Source organism: Crocuta crocuta, unplaced genomic scaffold (genome assembly GCF_008692635.1).
Source record: "Crocuta crocuta isolate KB4526 unplaced genomic scaffold, BGI_CrCroc_1.0 scaffold273, whole genome shotgun sequence".
NCBI lineage: Eukaryota > Metazoa > Chordata > Mammalia > Carnivora > Hyaenidae > Crocuta > Crocuta crocuta.
The window spans coordinates 2602389-2620159 of NW_027529425.1; the positions used below are offsets into that span (position 1 = coordinate 2602389).

General features: G+C 46.2%; 1 protein-coding gene across 1 annotated transcript in view; it reads right to left on the bottom strand.

Moving 5' to 3' along the window:
• The window catches only part of LOC144227069 (radial spoke head 10 homolog B-like), a 56314-nt gene extending 39388 nt beyond the window's left edge, over positions 1–16926 (bottom strand). Inside the window, exons 1-7 of the mRNA XM_077758579.1 lie at positions 16850–16926; positions 14183–14524; positions 9106–9181; positions 5243–5311; positions 3015–3188; positions 1288–1373; positions 247–367 (exon numbers count right to left, since the gene is read on the bottom strand). Of these exons, the coding sequence (XP_077614705.1) occupies positions 247–367; positions 1288–1373; positions 3015–3188; positions 5243–5311; positions 9106–9181; positions 14183–14433 (777 nt within the window). The 5' untranslated portion in view covers positions 14434–14524; positions 16850–16926. The remainder of the gene's footprint in view (positions 1–246; positions 368–1287; positions 1374–3014; positions 3189–5242; positions 5312–9105; positions 9182–14182; positions 14525–16849) is intronic.
• Positions 16927–17771: the final 845 nt, after the last annotated feature.

The window sequence follows — 17771 nt, forward strand, 5'->3', positions numbered from 1 at the left end:
TGGCACTCTCTTTCTCAAAATAAATATTAAAAAAGATTTTTTGCTCACTTGTGTGTAAGAACTTTAGAGAAACCTAAATAATAAAATGGCACTAAAAAAAGATGGTTTGGACCAGCAAATCGTACTTCGGATTTCTAAATTTAGCGGTGCTGAAGTTTCGGTTACCGGACCACATCCCAAGTGACGGCTGTGCCGAGGTCAGCAGTGTCCCTGTCTGGGTTCGGGGAACACCCTCGGGCGCTGTACCTGGATGCCCTTCTCCCACTGGCCCGTGTACTCTTCATTCGCCGTCAGCCACCTCATCCTGCCTTCCCCGTGGCGCATGTTGTTTTCCCACTGCCCTTCATATATGTTTCCAGACTTGTAACTGGGACCAAAAAAATTAAAAACAATCAGTTACTTTATATACAACATTATCTTTAAGAAGACTTTCTTTTGCATTTTTTTAGATGTTTATTTATTTTTGAGAGACAGATTGTGAGCAGGGGAGTTTAGTTCTCTCTCTCAGATATAAATAAAATGTTTTTTAATTTTAAGAAATAAATAAATATTCCACCCTGCTTAGATAGAATATGTGTTCTCCGAAATTTCTGCACCTTCTCTTTTTTTCCCAAAGTTTATTTTTTTATTTTGAGAGAGAGAGAGAGAGAGAGAGAGAACAAATAGGGAGGGGCAGGGAGAGAGGGAGAGAGAATGAGCAGGGAGGGGCAGAGAGGGAGAGGGAGAGAGAATCCCAAGCAAGCTCCACACTGTCAGTGCAGAGCCCAACTCGGGACTTTAACTCATGAACCGCAAGATCATGACCTGAGCCAAAATCAAGAGTCGGATGCTGCTAAGCACAATTAGTCATTCAGAGAAAGACAAATGTCATAGGACTTCACTCATATGAGGACTTCAAGAAACAGAACAGATGAACATAAGGGAAGTGAAGCAAAAATAATATAAAAACAGGGAGGGGGACAAAAACCTAAGAGAATCTTAAATACAGAGAACACACAGAGGGTTGCTGGAGAGGCTGTGGGAGGGGGGACGGGCTAAATGGGTGAGGTGCATTAAGGCATCTACTCCTGAAATCATTGTTGCACCATATGCTAACTAACTTGGATGTAAATTTAAAAAATAAATTAAATAAAAATTTTAAAAAAAGAGTCAGATGCTTAATCGACCGAGCCACCCAGGTGCCCCTCTGCACCTCATCTTTAAGCGACCTAAGTGAAAATTATTTGCACCCACGCCCACTTCCCCTCACACACACCCCCTACCCCGAGCAGCCGCGGTGACACCTACCATCTGATTCCCCAGCCGCTTTTGATGTTGTACACCCAGTCCCCCTCGTACCAAGAGGTACCCTCTTGATTGTAATAAACAGAGCCCTAAAACAAATAATATCATTTTAACAAAGCCAGCCTCATACAGCAAATGTTTATTAAAGGTAAAGATAAAAAGTATACATAAATTAAAGGAGTCCGAACTATGCGGAAGTCAATGTGCTAAGTAGGCAAGACATTTAATCCGTGGTAGGTTTCTGTCTTGTGATGGAGAAAATGGTGAAGTATCCACCAAGTATGAATGAGATGTCACCAACCGATGGCCCCTTGATAATGAGGTGTCACATTAGGGCATGGAATGACTATGTCCATTATGGTCAGTCTAATCACTATATTCGGTAACCGTGAGTCAAGTTAGTATCTGAACAGTCTGTTGTGCTGTTGCCTAAACTGAGTGGTAGCACCTTCTGTGTAACTGAAGGCCAGTCCCTATTATGCACCCAAACCTTTTTCGTCTCACCCATTTATCACCTTATTTATTCAGCTCCTAGTGTAAGTGAACATGGCATAACCTTGCCTCCTAGTTTAAGTGAACATGGCATAACTTTTCTTCGGTGACTCCTCTGAGGAATGGCATGAGCCACCATACATTGTGGACCTGCACTGAATGGCCTCAGATTGCTTCTTTATTCAGTGGTTTATCTGTGTGTGTGTGTGTGTGTGTGTGTGTGTGTGTGTGATTTTTCTATCTTCTTCCCCACTATCAAAGCTGGCTTGTTCCTTCGTGCACCCATCCAGGGGCCGTTGCCTAGAAGCCACCACCACCCCCAGTCTGAATCCACTATGAGCTGAAAGACGGAAGGGAAAGGAAGACAATGGACAGATTGTCTAAATCTGAATAGAGTGATGATTATAATGGGAGACTGTTTCTTTTCTTATAACATTTTCCAAAAACACTGCTGCGGTATTTTATCATCCGATACAAAAGTGAAGCGATGGTGCCAGAAACAGCAACCTTGCTTCAAAGTGTCACCTGCGTTACTGGTGAGAACATAAACGGGGCCAGCTGCTGTGGAAAACATCTGGGAGGTTCCTCAGAATGTTAAACATCGAGTTACCATATTCAACCCCTAGGCTTGTACGCCAGAGAACTGTAGACAAGTACCCAAATAAATCCTTACACCCATGTTCATGGTGGTGCTGTTCACAGAGGCCAAAAGATGGAAAGAACCCAAATGCCTGTTAATGGACAAACAGATAAACAACATGCGGTCCATCCACATAGTGGAATATTAGTCAGCCATAAAAAAGAATTAAGTACCTACAACATGGGTGGATCTCAAAAACATGTTGCTGAATGAAAGAAGCCCAAAAGGCCACGTGATATAGGGTTCCATTCATTTCAAACATCCAGAGAAGGTAAACCCATAGAGACAGAAAGCAGGTCGGTGGTCCCCAGGGGGTTCTGGGTGGGAAATAACTGCCCAGTGGGTACAGGGCTTTATTTTGGAGGGCTGATGAAAATGTTCTGGCACCAGACAGAGGTGGTGGTGTTGCAACACTGTGAATGCGCTAAATGCCACTGAATTGCAGACTCTAACATGGTGGGTTTTGGGTGATGTGGATTTCATGTCAATAAACAAGAGGTGAACATACTTGTGTGAGAGCACCCCACCCCCCACCTCCCACACCTCTGTGTCTGTTCGTCCTATCTACGGACGGCAGTATCGTGGCTGCCTTGCTCACCTTCCCGTGTCTCTTGCCGTGACACCAGTGGCCAATGTAGGACACGGGGTGCGTGCCACATTTGAACATACCACATCCCTGCCTCACGCCGTGGATCACTTCTCCTTCATAGGTGCTGCCATCCGGCCATGTGTACATGCCATGGTTCATGGGGATGTTCTTCACAAACTCCCCCTAGGGCAAAATGGCCCCAAGAGTGAGAGAAGGAAGGCAGTGGAGAGACCCCTCATCCTGTGGGTGGCTTGAGATGCCTCCTTGACTACTGGATACTATTCCTGTCTCTCCTCCACGGAAACAGTGGCGTACCCAGCCCCCTCCCCCAGCTTCCACACTCCTCCTTCCTTCCCTACATGTCCCAATCTGTCTCACCTCCCCTCTCCTGGGCAGAAGTGCCGGCGGCATAAACCAGCTGGAGGCTGTGTGTAGACAAGGCTCCAGGAAGCAAACAGGTGACAGGTGACATGGAACAGTGGTGGGCGATCCCGGCCTCAGGAACTTTAGCCTTGGAACCCACCTCGAAGGAGGCTTAATGCCCTGGGTTCTAGTGTTCTCTCCAGGGGACTCTGGTGATCAGCCCGGCTTGGTGATCAACTGATGGCAACCCTTCTTTCTGCCTGTGGTTCATCAAAATATTCCACAGACACAACCAACCATCTGCCCTGAGGGTGCCTTCCAGAGAATCTGCTTTGCTCGGGGCCAGGATGCTGGCTGAGTGGCAGGACACAGGTCCATGGCTGCAGCCCTGAGCCATCGGATTCTCTCAGGAAGGAGAACTGGCCGGAGGCAGCCAGCCAACGGAGAGAAGAGGACAGGGCAGCGTGGCTGCCTGATCCCACGAGGCAGCTGGCCTTCCTGAAGACACTTCTGTGACAGCCCAAATCCTGCCCGTAAACCCTCCTGCCTAGGCTGGTGTGGAAGCGTCTTTGCCTATGAGCACTCCCACCTGTGAGCTTCCAGAGATGATAAACCGAGGGCCACAGGCTAGAAGCCACAGTAATGTGGGGGAAGAGTGTCCCCGGAAGGACTGGCCCCAAACCACCAGATCCTCAGGCCGCCCTGCACCTCTGCGGCTTGTCTCCCACTGTCCAGCCCCCATGAGCGCCCACCTGGCCGGCCCTTGTCTCTGCTTCCCTCACCTGGCTGTGATTTGAATATGAGCCTTATGTGCGTAGGTTTTAAATATCTTCGTCACAACTTATAAACACCGTCACTAGCAACCCTGCAATTGTGATTTTTAGAATAGCTTTCTAGCAATTGAGTTAAAAATACATATTTCCCTTTAAACCAGCAAGATAGATGAAGTGAAACCCACATAACGGAATAAAAGCAGCCAGTAAAAATAGGTGGATCTGGATGAATGGCTATGGTGTGATCTCCAAAAAATAAAGGGACAGAAGAAAGGGTATAATAAACTGTATTTGTGTTTGTAAAGAGTAAGAGAGGCCAAATAAATGCCGGGGTGCAGTACACGCACAGAAGACATCTAGATGCTCAGCATCCCTCCTCATCAGGAAAATACAAATCAAAACCACACTGAGATACCACCTCACGCCAGTCAGAGTGGCTAAAATGAGCAAATCGGAGGACTCTAGATGCTGGCGAGGATGTGGAGAAACGGGCACCCTCCTACACTGTTGGTGGGAATGTAAACTGGTACAGCCCCTCTGGAAAACAGTGTGGAGGTTCCTCAGGAAACTAACAACAGAACTCCCCTAGGACCCAGCAATAGCACTGCTAGGAATTTACCCAAGGGATACAGAAATGCTGATGCATAGGAGCACATGTACCCCAATGTTCATAGCAGCACTCTCCACAATAGCCAAAACATGGAAANCAGAGGGTCCTGTGCAGCTAACACGTTACTTTTCACCTGTATTCTTTGGTTCTGTGGACTTTTTTTATTTTTTTAGTTTATCTATTTATTTTGAGAGAGAGAGAGAGTTAGAGAGGGGCAGAGAGAGAGGGAGAGACAATCCCAAGCAGGCTCTGAGCCGTCAGTGAAGAGCCCAACTCAGGGCTCAATCTCACGAATGGTGAGATCATGACCTGAGCTGAAATCAAGAGTTGGACGCTTAACCTCCTCAGCCACCCAGGCGCCCCAGTTCTGTGGACTTTTTTAAACCCATGAGCTGAATTACTCTTATGAAAGTAGTATGTTTAATTGTGGGAAGCTGACCATTACATTGTATTAATTACAGTGTAAAACTATAACATCTGGAATGCTTTACCTCGTATTTCAGTCCATCGGCCCAAACATAAGTCCCTTGTCCATGCATGAGTCCTTCTGAAAACATCCCCTTTAAAACAGAACAACAGCAAACCCTTAGGACCATTCATTGATTTTATACCCCAGTTGCCACTGTGGTTTTAGTTCTCAGAACAGAGCCTTATCCCACTGTTTTTGTTTTTGTTTTTGTTTTTTTGAGAGGGTGGGGAAGGGGCAGAGAGAGAAGATAGAATCTGAAGCAGGCTCCAGGCTCTGAGCTGTCAACACAGAGCCTGATGCAAGGCTTGAACTTACAAACTATGAGATCACGACCTGTGCCGAAGTCAGATGCTTAACCGACTGAGCCACCCAGGCGTCCCCATCCCACTTTCATCTGCATGAATTCCCTGTCCAAATTCCCCAAAACGTACACCAAGCAGTCCTGTGCAATGCTTAAACGTGAGTTGTAAGTTCAGCTGTGTTTTCCTCTCCTGATTCAGCTGTGTAAAAGTTCCATAGTTCAAAAGAATTCATGTACTTTTGGTTTTGCACTTAAAAGTTTAAGGATTTTTAAAAATTATTTAAGCTAGAGGGGCGCCTGGGTGGCTTAGTTGGTTAAGCGTCCGACTTTCGCTCAGGTCATGATCTCGCGGTTCGTGGGTTCGAGCCCCGCGTTGGGCTCTGTGCTGACTGCCAGCTCGGAGCCTGGAGCCTATTTCAGAGTCTGTGTCTCCCTCTCTCTCTGACCCTCCCCTGCTCACGCTGTCTCTCTCTCTCTCCTAGAAATAAATAAAAATATTAAAAAAAAATTATTTAAGCTAGATAGAGCTGGTTAAAACCATTATCTGGATGTTAGAAACTACCCCATTTGTAAATGTCATGCTGTCTGTTTTCTGCTTACTGGGAATTATTGGTAGGGGTGTGCCTGGGCACCCGGACATATTCCTCTATGTGGACAATACACAATTGTCCGTATGGGCCATTTATATGTAGTGTCTGCTGTTAACATATAGGAGCAAGTCACTGAAAACTTAGCATGCCTGAATGTCTAAATGCAATCAGAGAAAACAAGGGTGAAAAGGACTTCCAGTTTGGGCCTCTGGGGTGGCTCAGTCTGACTCTTGATCTCAGCTCAGATCATGATCTCATGGATTGTGGGATCAAGCCTTATGTCCGGCTCTATGCTGATAGCATGGAACCTGCCTGGGATTCTCTCTCTCTGCCCCTCCCCAGCTCGTGCACACTCTTTTTCTGTGTCTCTCAAAATAAGTAAATAAACAAACTTAGGGGGGAAAAAAGAGTACTTCTAGTTGTTCATTAGAATCACCTTGTGAGAGTCAGTGGGGAAAGGGGAGAACAGGTAATTCAGTGGTCCTCAGGCTCTTCCATGCTTCAGAGCCACCTGGGGATTGTGAAAACCCAGATCTGCCAGGCCCACCCCAGAGACTCTCATTCATCAGTAGGTCTGGGCTGGAGCCCAAGGATAAGCATTTTGAAATAATTTCCAGGTGATGCTGCTGGTCCCCAGCACCGCACGTGGATAACCACGGCCCTAACTCACGGGTGAGCATGGGTCCATCCAGCTTAGCCTGGGCTTACAACAGACAGGCTGCCATCGAGGGAAACCTTGGGGCAGCCAGGGGCTTTCCAACCCCGGGCTGGCTGTCGTTTGTATTATGGAATCAATTACAGTCACAACAACGTTGTGTTAACTGACTGAGCCACCCAGGAGATGATTATTTTTAATCAAAATAAGTGGAGTCTGAGGAAACTATGGAAAGCTTACACAGCAAGCAGCAGGCATTGGGTGGAGAGGAGAACCCAGAAATGGAGGGGTATTTGCCCCACATCAATCGTTAGGGCAAGGCCACGGGCCAGGTTTGAGCTACTGGGTCACTGTGGATGCAAGGACCGAGACAAGGCCCCCTGTAGTAGTAGGAACTGATACTGTGTCCTCAGCAGCCCAGGAGGGGTTGATCCTGTGTAATCCTGTTTCGCTGGTTGATTTTTTATTTTATTAAAAATTTTTTTTAATGTTTATTTATTTTGGAGGGGCACATAAAAAGAGAGACACAAAATCTGAAGCAGGCTCCAGGCTCTGGGCTGTCAGCACAGAGCCCGATGCAGGGCTCGAACCCAAGAACAGTGAGATCATGACCCGAGCCAAAGCTGTACGCCCAACTGACTGAGCCACCCAGGCACCCCTATTTTTTAATTTGAGAGTGAGCAGGAAAGGCAAGTCTGGGAGAGAGGCCAGGAAGGGAGGAGTGGGAGGGAGGGAGGGAGGGAGAGGGAGAGGGACAGGGGGAGAGAGAGAGAGAGAGAGAGAGAGGGAGAGAGAGAGAATCTCAAGCAGGCTCCATGCTCAGCCCTATTCACACAGCAGCGTTGCACTTAGTGCCATGATTGGTGAAAGGAGACTCTGACCACCATGAACGCCAGCAGCTTATTCCACACAAGATGGGACAGCCACATCTGTGACTATTATCCAGGCACACTAATGGCGTTTTTAAGAGATGACATGACGTGAGAATAAGAACATGTTGTATGTTTAGCAGGAAAAAAAAAACAGGGGACTGAGACCCATGCTCTATGACCCCAACCACAAAGACTTGTTCTTATTAAAAGCACACGTTTCTTTGATAATCTGAATGATCCACTGCGCCATTGCTAATGACGGACAAATACCGCCACAAAAGTGATCTAATAATTATGTGGTCATGAATAGTAAATCAGGAAGCTATGCAATATTTTAAACATTGTGGAGGAAGAAATGGGGGTGGATGGTGTTTAACTGGAGACAGAGTCTCAGTTTGGGAGGGTGAAAGTTTCCGGAGGTGGAGGGTGGGGAGGATTATGTGCTTAATGTCCCTGAACTGCATGCTTAAAAGTGGTTAAAATGGTACATTTTATGTATATTTTACCACAAAATATTTAAGTTATGAAAAGCCTGCAGCAATACAGCAAAGGATTCATAAGTGAAAAAGTTTCAAGATGTTATCTGCAAAATCAATAGGCCCATGTAAATGCTGACGCATCCATTCAAGGAATAAAAGGGACATAGAGTGTCCAAAACGTTTAAGGCAAATGGATGACAACACTGGGATTTTACTCTTCGCTTTTTGCTCCAGTCACCTTCAGGTTGTTTGCACAATAAATGAAAATCAGGAAAAGAAGGGCACCTTTTTGCACAATAAATGAAAATCAGGAAAAGTTGCGGCAGTCGGTTAAGCATAAGCATCCGACTTCGGCTCAGGTCATGATCTCGTGGTTTGTGAGTTTGCACCCTGCATCAGGCTCTGTGCTGACATCTCTGTGCTGACCTGCTTCGGACTCTATGTCTCCCTCTCTCTCTCTGCCCCTCCCCTGCTCATGGTCTGTCTCTCTCTCTCAAAAATAAACATTTTTTTTTTAAAGTCAGGAAAAGAAAACAATCTAAAATGATGACTCCTGTGGTATGAAGCCATGGTTTTACCTTAAAATAGGTAATTGGGCGGGGTGGGGGGGAGGGGGGTGCCTGGGTGGCCCAGTCGGTTAAGCATCAGACTTCAGCTCAGGTCATGATCTCACGGTTTGTGGGTTCGAGCCCCACGTTGGGCTCTGTGCTGACAGTCCCCTCAGAGCCTGGAGACTCTTGAGATTCTGTGTCTCCCTCTCTCTCTGACCTTTCTCCCTGCTCATGCTATCTCTCTCTCTCTCTCAAAAATAAATAAAAAACACTAAAAATTTTTAAAAAATACGTAATTGGGGTTCAAAGTCAAATCAGCGTTGAGTACTTCTAATTTCTTTTGAAGACTCGATGGACTTTTCCGGAAATGTAAATCTCAGACTCTCCCCGAACATTCTCGCCTTCCTCCCTGCCCACTCCCAAAACGTGTAACTCACGTGGTAGGTACAGCCTCCTTGAAAGACTGCAAAGCCTTCTCCCTCATACAGTCCACGGACTTTTTCCCCTTCATAGCTGCAAAGAAATAAAGCTTAAGGTACTGAATGGCTGAGCAACCCTAAGCGACGGTGGGTTAAAATCATAATTAACATCAATGAAGAAGTACAGCAATATTTCATGTTCGTTCACTCAACAAACTTTCTCCATGAACAAGACTGGAAAGTTCCTGCCCTCGAGTGATCTTAGTTCATTGAGGAGAGACAGGCAGCAAAGAGGAAACAAACAAGATGACTCCAGATCATGTTCAATTTTTGTGAAAGGTGTGATTGGGGAATGCAGGTGAGAATAAGTAGGGGGCTGCTGGGTACAGGCGGTCAGGGCAGTGGCCTCTCAGAGGACACGGGAGTTGTACTGAGACATGCAGGTCATGAACAAATAGCCCTAAGAAGAACTCTGGGAAAAGGATGATGGGCAGAGGGAACCACAAGTGCAAAGGTCCTGTGGCAGGAAGGAGCCGATAGCTTGAGTTCAGCCAACAGAAAGAAGGGCACCCCAGCTGGAGCACAGGCGGGAGAGAGGAGGGAGAGAGGAAGAAGAGAGGAAGAGGAGAGGAGACAGGAGAGGGCTCTAAGAGGGGAGTTGGCCAACATCAGATTTATGGCATAAAAAGAGCTCCTGGATGGCCACTGTGTGGAGAAGAGATTGTGGGGAGAGCCAACAGCCAGGAGGAAATAGTGAAAAGGGGCAGAGATGGACGGTGACAGTTATTCTGGGCAGTTTCAGTCTGGGAGGAGGAAACAGTTCTGGAAATTGATAGTGGTGATGGTGGCACAACAGGAAGAATGTACTTAGTGCCCCTAAATCGTACACTTAAAATGGTTAAAACAGGAAGTTCTATGTTACGTGTATTTTACGATAATTTTTAAAAATATTTTTTGTTTATTTTTATTTATTTTGAGAGAGAGAGAGAATGGGAGCAGGGGAGAGGGAGAAAGGGAGAGGGAGAGAGAATCCGAAGCAGCCTCCATGCTCAGCGTGGAGAGCTCAATTCCACAACCCTGGGATTGTGACCTGAGCCAAAATCAAGTATCAGACACTTCACCGACTGAGCCATCCAGGGGCCCCTCGGTTGCCCTTCTACACACTAATACAGAAATATACTAGAATACCCTAATTGATACACTAATAAAATACTAGCAGAAAGGGAAATTGAGAAAACAATTCCATTTACAATTGCACCAAAAACAATAAAAATACCTAGGAACAAATTTAACCAAGGTGCTGAAAGACCTGTGCTCTGAAAACTATAGAACACAGATGAAAGAAATGGAAGTCAACATAAACAATTGGAAAGATGTTCCATGCTCGTGGATTAAGAATTAATATCATTAAAATGCCCATACTGGGGCGCCTGGGTGGCTCAGTCAGTTGAGCGTCCGACTTTGGCTAAGGTCATGATCTCATAGTTCGTGGGTTCGAGCCCCGCGTCGGGCTCTGTGCTGACAGCTCAGAGCCTGGAGCTGCTTCAGATTCTGTGTCTCCCTCTCTCTCTCTGACCCTCCGCTACTCATGCTGTCTCTATCTCTCGCTCAAAAATAAATAAAATATTAAAAAATAAAATAAAATAAAATGCCCATACTACCCAAAGCAATCCTCAGATTCAGTGTAATCACTATCGGAATGCCAACAACATGTTTCACAGGATGAGAACAAATGATACTAAGATTTGTGTGGAACCACAAAAGCCTCTGAATAGCCAAAGCTATCTTGAAAAAGAGAAATAAAGCTGGAGGTATCACAACCCAGATTTCAAGATCTACTATAAAGCTGTGGTAAACAAAAGAGAATGGTACTGGCACAAGAACAGATGTACAGATCAATGGAATGGGACAGACAGCCCAGTAAAGCCACACTTACATGGTCAGTTACTCTACCACAAAGGAGGCAAGAATATACAAAGAAGAAAAGAGAGTCCAAAGGATATATCCAATAAGGGGTTAATGTATAAAATATATAAAGAACTTATACAACTCAACACCAAAGATACAAATGATCCAATTAAAAAATGGGCAGAGGACCAAAATACACATTTTCCCAAAGAAGATAGACCAAGGGCCAACAGACACATGATAAGATGCTCAACATCACTCACCATAAGGGAAATGCAAATCAAAACCATAATGAGATTTGACCTTACACCTGCCAGAATGGCTAGACTCAAAAAGGCAAGAAGTAAGTGCTGGCGAGGATGTGGAGAAAAGGGAACCCTCATGCACTGTTGGTGGGAATGTAAATTGGTACAGCTTCTCTGGAAAACCATATGAAGGTATCTCAAAAAATTAAAAATAGAAAAATCATAGGATCCAGTAATCCCACCACCAGATATTTGCCCAAAGAAAACGAAAACATTAATTCAAAAAGATAAATGCACCCCTGTTTGTCGCATTATTTACAATAGCCAAGATCTGGAAGCAACCCAAGTGTCCATCCATAGATGAACAGAGAAAGAAGATGTGGTATGTATACTTGATGGGATATTACTCAGCTATAAAAGGGTATAATATCTTGCCTTTTGCAACACTATGGATGGACCTAGAGAGAATCATACATGAAATAAGTCAGAGAAAGACAAATATACAATTTCACTTAGATGTGGAATCTGAAAAACAAACAAAAAGCAAAACAGACCCATAAATACAGAGAGCTGATGGCTGCCAGAGCAGAAGGGGGTGGGGGGATGGGCCAAATGATGAAGGGGAGACAGAGAGGCAGGCTTCCAGTTATGGAGTAAGTCCCGGGGAATAAAGGGTACAGCATAGGGAATGGAGTCAATGGTATTGCAGTCGTGTTGTGTGACAAGAGATGGCAGCTATACTTGTGGTGGCCAGAGGTAACATAGAAGCTTGCTGAATCACTATGTTGTACACCTGAAACTAACATGACATTAGGTGTAACCATACATTGATTAAGAAATGAAAAGATGGGGCACCTGGGTGGCTCAGTTGATTGAGCGACCGACTTCGGCTCAGGTCATGATCTCACGGTTCTTGAGTTCGAGCCCCACGTCGGGCTCTCTGCTGTTAGCCTGTCAGCGCAGAGCCCGCTTTGGATCTTCTGTTCCCCTCTCTCTGCCCCTCCCCCGCTTGCGCTCTCCTCAAAATCAATAAATATTTAGAAAAAAATAAAAAGAAATGAAAAGAAAAATGGCCACGGGTATCATTTAAACCATAGATCTTGACTGAGCACGCCCTCTGCCTAAGGTCTGGTGTTTGATACTCTGGCTGTGTCTGTGGTAGGACAGAATTTTCCACTTGGTAGAGAAGTTGAGACTTGGAAACAAATCATGGTAATTCATACATATTACATAAGTATGTAATAGAAAGTAGTGCATACTATGTACATAGTAATGTATGATAGAAAGTGATAAGCATGATAAAAGAAGTTTTGAGAAAAATTACTTCCTACTGGGAAGAATTGATGGAAAAGATTTGGACCAGAAGCGTAGGTTGGGATTTGGTCATTCAGAAACCAGGTAAACACTCCAGCAAAGAAACCCATCTTTGCAAGCAAAGATTTAAAAATGGGATTGTGGGGGAACATCTAACTGGGCTCTTGAGTTTAAGAGCAGAGAGGCAGGCTGGGGTCTGAGCATCGGGCTAAGGGGTTTTATTCTGTAGACAATGGAAAGAAATCAAAAGTTTTCAAGAGTGTGGTAGCTAGCCTCAAAATGGCCCCCAAAGATACTCATGCCCAAGCAGCCACACCTTGTGGAATCCTCTCTCACACTGAAGAGGGCTGACCTGTGAGACCACTAGGGTACTGCAGAAATGATGGAGGGTACAGGCGCCTGGGTAGCTCAGTCGGTTAAACTTCAGCTCAGGTCCTGATCTTGAGGTTTGTGAGTTCGAGCCCCACATCAGGCTCTATGCTGATGGCTCAGAGCCTGGAGCCTACTTCTGATTCTGTGTCTCCTTCTCTCTGCCCTTGCATGGCTTGCACTCTGTCTCTCTTTCTCTCTCTCTCAAAAATAAACATTAAAACAATTTTTAAAAAAAATAAAGAAATAAGTGACAGAGGGTGATGACTGAGAGCAGGTCACAAAAGCCACATGGCTTCCGCCTTTGCTCTCTCTTGGATTCTCTCTGGGGAAGCCAGCTGCTAGGTGGTGAGGACACCAAGGGACACACTGCTGTGTGATGAAGAACCGAGGCCTCCTGCCAACCGCCATGCCAGGGAGCCCCTTAGAAAGCAACTGTGCAACCGGCCAAGCCTTCAGAGGACAGCAGTCTAGACTCACATCTTGGCTGAACCTCCAGAGATCCTAACCCAGTGCCATCCTGCTGAGCTGCTCCCAATTTCGTGACCCCCATAAACTATGTGAGGTAATATTTGTTTTAATTACCACGCTCTGGGGCAAAGTGTTACACAGACAGGTTACTAATCCCAGGAATGATGTACGTAAACAATTAGGAAGGCAAATCCATACAGGAGTCCTGGGAAGAGCCGAGAAGCAGGGAAATCTTTAGGAAGTGAGTCCAATGGCCCAGGCAAGAGGGAATGAAGAGGCGAAACATAGAGGAAAGGCTAATGAGAGAAGCACGAAGGAAAAAGAAATATAAAAGGGAAGGAGGACGACAACCTGGGTAGGGAGGGAAACGGCAGTGCCCTTACAGAAATAGGGATCAACGGAGAAGCGAACGGCTGGGGGAGAAAGAACGACATCCAGAGGAACTTTCTATGGGGTGTATTTTCCCCAGTGAAGAATGTGAGGATCAGAAAGGTTCGATGACGGGGATTGATGTCACACAGATCAGACCCCAGTCCAGATCTTATTTCAAGTTCTGCGGTCTTTGCTTTCGGACACAGGGGGCTTGAAGTCCGGTGGACGATGTCCAGTAGGGAGTTAAAAATTTGAACATGAATCTCCAGAGAGAGAACAGGGCTAAAGATACAGATTTTTATAGTCACCTAAGGGAGTGACAGGCAAAGCCACAATAAGAGATTGTGGAGAGAGAGAGAACAGAGCATGAAAGCAGTAGAAAGGGGGAAGTGGAAGACGCAACCCATTAAATTTACCTTTCAACTATGAGCTTGGTGAGAATGGGCTCTTCGTATTGAGTGGCATCTTCATTTAGCTGGTCCTCGTTTTTGGACTCTTTTTTGGGCCCCAATTCACTGAGATGTATGTCCACTGGTGGGGCAGCACCCGGGGACATTTCTTGTCTAGCGGCACTGCCATCTTGTTTGGAAAAGTCTGGATTATCAGAGGAGGGAGAGCGGGCAAACTTCTCCCCCTTTTTGTCTCCTCTTTTCTTTTCTTTCACCATCGTCTTTAGAAGTCCTAAAGTTTATATATGTAAGTGTCAAATGATCCCTTTGGTTGGGAGCTGTTTGTTTCAAAGTGTTGATCAGTTTTATCTGAAAAAGAAAAACTGTAGCTCTACATACTTTCAGGTTTCATCTGTAGTTTCATCTAAAATTTTATCATTACATGGGGCGCCTGGGTGGCTTAGTCGGTTAAGCGTCCGACTTTTGCTTAGGTCATGATCTCGCGGTTTGTGGGTTCGAGCCCCGCGTCGGGCTCTGTGCTGACTGCCAGCTCAGAGCCTGGAGCCTGTTTCAGAGTCTGTGACTCCCTCTCTCTCCGACCCTCCCCTGCTCACACTGTCTCTTTCTCTCTCTTTCCTAGAAATAAATAAAACATTTAAAAAAATGTATAAAAAAATAAAATAAAATTTTATCATTACAACCCAATGTCATTTTCACTCTCTTTCTAAAGCTTGAAAAATTATGACTACGAAAGTATCAGTTTATAAAAATGTAGCATTGGTTGTTCCTAAAATATTTATTGTATTTATTTTTATTTTTAAATGTTTGTTTATTTTTGAGACAGAGACAGAGCATGAGCAGGGGAGGGGCAGAGACACAGAATCTGAAGCAGGCTCCAGGCTCTGAGCTGTCAGCACAGACCCCACAAACTACAGGATCATGACCTGAGCCAAAGTCAGACACTTAACTGACTGAGCCATGCAGTCACCCTGTTCCTAAAATTTTTTAAAACTGGTAACACTGCCTACCATTTCTTTTCAAATACTGTTCCAGCAAGAAGGGAACCCAATACATTAAAAATGGCTACTTAATCCTTAAGGTCTTTCGTGCTTCCAATTCCCATTTTGAAAGTCCATCTCTTAATGCGTCTACATGGCGGGGCGCTTGGGTGGCTCAATTAGTTAAGTGTCTAACTCTTGATTTCTGCTTGGCTCATGATCTCGAGGTTTGTGGGTTCGAGCCCTACATCGGGCTATGTGCTGATAGTGGGAGCCTGCTTGGGATTCTCCCTCTCTCTCTCTCAAAAAATAAATAAACTAGGGGCACCTGGGTGGCTCAGTCAGTTGAGTGTCTGACTTCAGCTTGGGTCATGATCTCGCGGTTTGAGAGTTCAAGCCCATTAGGCTAGTTGCTGTCAGCCTGTCAGCACAGAGACCGCTTCAGATCCTCTGTCCCCCTCCCCCACTTGTGCTCTCCCAAAACAAATAAATATTTAAAAATAAATATAACTGCAAGGCAAAGTAAAAAAGCTGTATTCAGGGTCCCACATTACCCCTTACCAGCTGTGTGTGTGGCAGGTTAAACTCCTTCTGCTTCAGATACCAAATAGAAATAACAGTGCCTGGTCTCATTTGTAAGAATTACATGAAATGATGCACAGAAACCCCTGTAGTGGGCTACAGCACACTATCAATGATGCTGTGATTATTATGCCACTTTCCATTATTATGTCAAGTTTTTGAACTTGAAATCGTGGGCTGCCTACTCCCTATGCCAAACTGAGTGCCCCTCATGCCAGAAAAGGAGCCATGTAACGTTTGCCCAAGGTCACAGAGCTGAAGGGCAGGTCCCCAAGGCCACGGTTTTCATGGCCTCCCAAACTGGCCCCATTGAAAGCATCCCAGGATAGGGGCGCCTGGGTGGCTTAGTCGGTTAAGCGTCCGACTTTCGCTTAGGTCATGATCTCGCGGTTCGTGGGTTTGAGCCCCGCGTCGGGCTCTGTGCTGACTGCCAGCTCAGAGCCTGGAGCCTGTTTCAGTCTGTGACTCCCTCTCTCTCTGACCCTCCCTTGCTCACGCTGTCTCTCTCTCTCTCTCTCTCTCCTAGAAATAAATAAAACATTAAAATAAAATTAAAAAAAATAAAAAGAAAGCATCCCAGGATAACAAGCAATATACAAAGACAAGTCCTGGGGTGCAGGCAAGGGCTAGTCCCTCCTCACACCCTGGGGGCTGCAGGGGGCACCCCACACACCCTCTGCTTGGATGGCATCACCTGGACACCCCTAGGCTTTGCTCTCACCAACACTATCTCACTTTTCTTTTCCTTCAAATCCCATTACTCTTTCTAGCCCACACCTCAGTGAAGCCCAGGGAGTCTTTGCTGTAGATAGGCTTTCTGGTCTGTGAGTGAAATCTGAACTACAAATAAGGCCAACCTCATTCCTGGAAGCGTATTTCCCAGTAACTTTTGTTTATATTCTGTTGCCCCTGGCTTAAGGCTCTTTAACTCCAGCTATTCACTCCTTCATTAGGCAACACAAAACGGGGGCACATTCTCTGAGCTTGGGGTTCCTGGCAACTTCTGCCCACGGCACCTGCTCAGGTTCTGGGGGCGCGTCCGCCTGGCGGAGGAAGAGCAGGACCTGGCCGGCAAGTCGACCAGAAGCATGCAGGACCACCGGCGGCCGCTCACCTGGCTCCGAACTCCAGGGGGACCGGAAGCAGCCAGGCAGAGGTGGAGGTGGTGAGGCGACTGCGGAGCGTCAGGACCGGGGCTGGTCTCCAGGCAACCACAGGCTCCGCCCACCCGTCCCGCCCTTAAAGGGACCGACGGATGAGAAGCCGCTGAGCAACAGGGCTCGAGGCCGGTTGGCAACTGGAGCTGGACGCACCTGACCTGGGTTTTCCCCGCTCTAATTGCTGCTAATTGCCGCGTGGCCTCGCAGCGTTCATCTTCAGGTAACACAGGAATCTAGGCGGCTTTCCACTGCTGTAGACAAATTACCCCAAACTTAGTGGCTTAAAGCAACACAAATTTATCATCTTAAGATTCTAAGTTAAGAGTCCAACAGGGCTGGTTCCTTCTGGTGGCTCCAGAGGAGAATCTCTTCCATCTTTCCAGTTTCTAGAGGTGGACTTTCTACAGCCTCGATATCAGCTGGGAAAGGTTCTCCAATTTTTGAGTCACCTGCTAGATTGGGCACGTGCAGCCAATCCAGGATACTCGCCCCACTTCATGGCCCGTCCCTCAACCACATCTTCAGAGCCCCTCTGGCCACTTGGGTCACATATTCGAGGGCTCTAGGGGAAGAAGGGGGGGGGTTGCCTACCGGACCCCAATTTGTAGAGTTCCTGAAGCTATTAAATGAGATCCTGAAGCAGGGCACAGTAGCATCAACACTTATGACAATAATTACTCGATTATTTCAATATATCGAAGGAATCCCAAGTTTGCAAAGGGAAGCTGAGCGGGCGGGCTGTCCACACTGGTCACTGTACGCCCACAGCCGTCTGGGTTCACTTCCTTTCATCTCTGGCAGGACGAGCTTCCATGAAAAACTATTTGACAACAGGGGCTCTGCTCTCTCAGGACCAGTAATGAGAACATCTTGTGA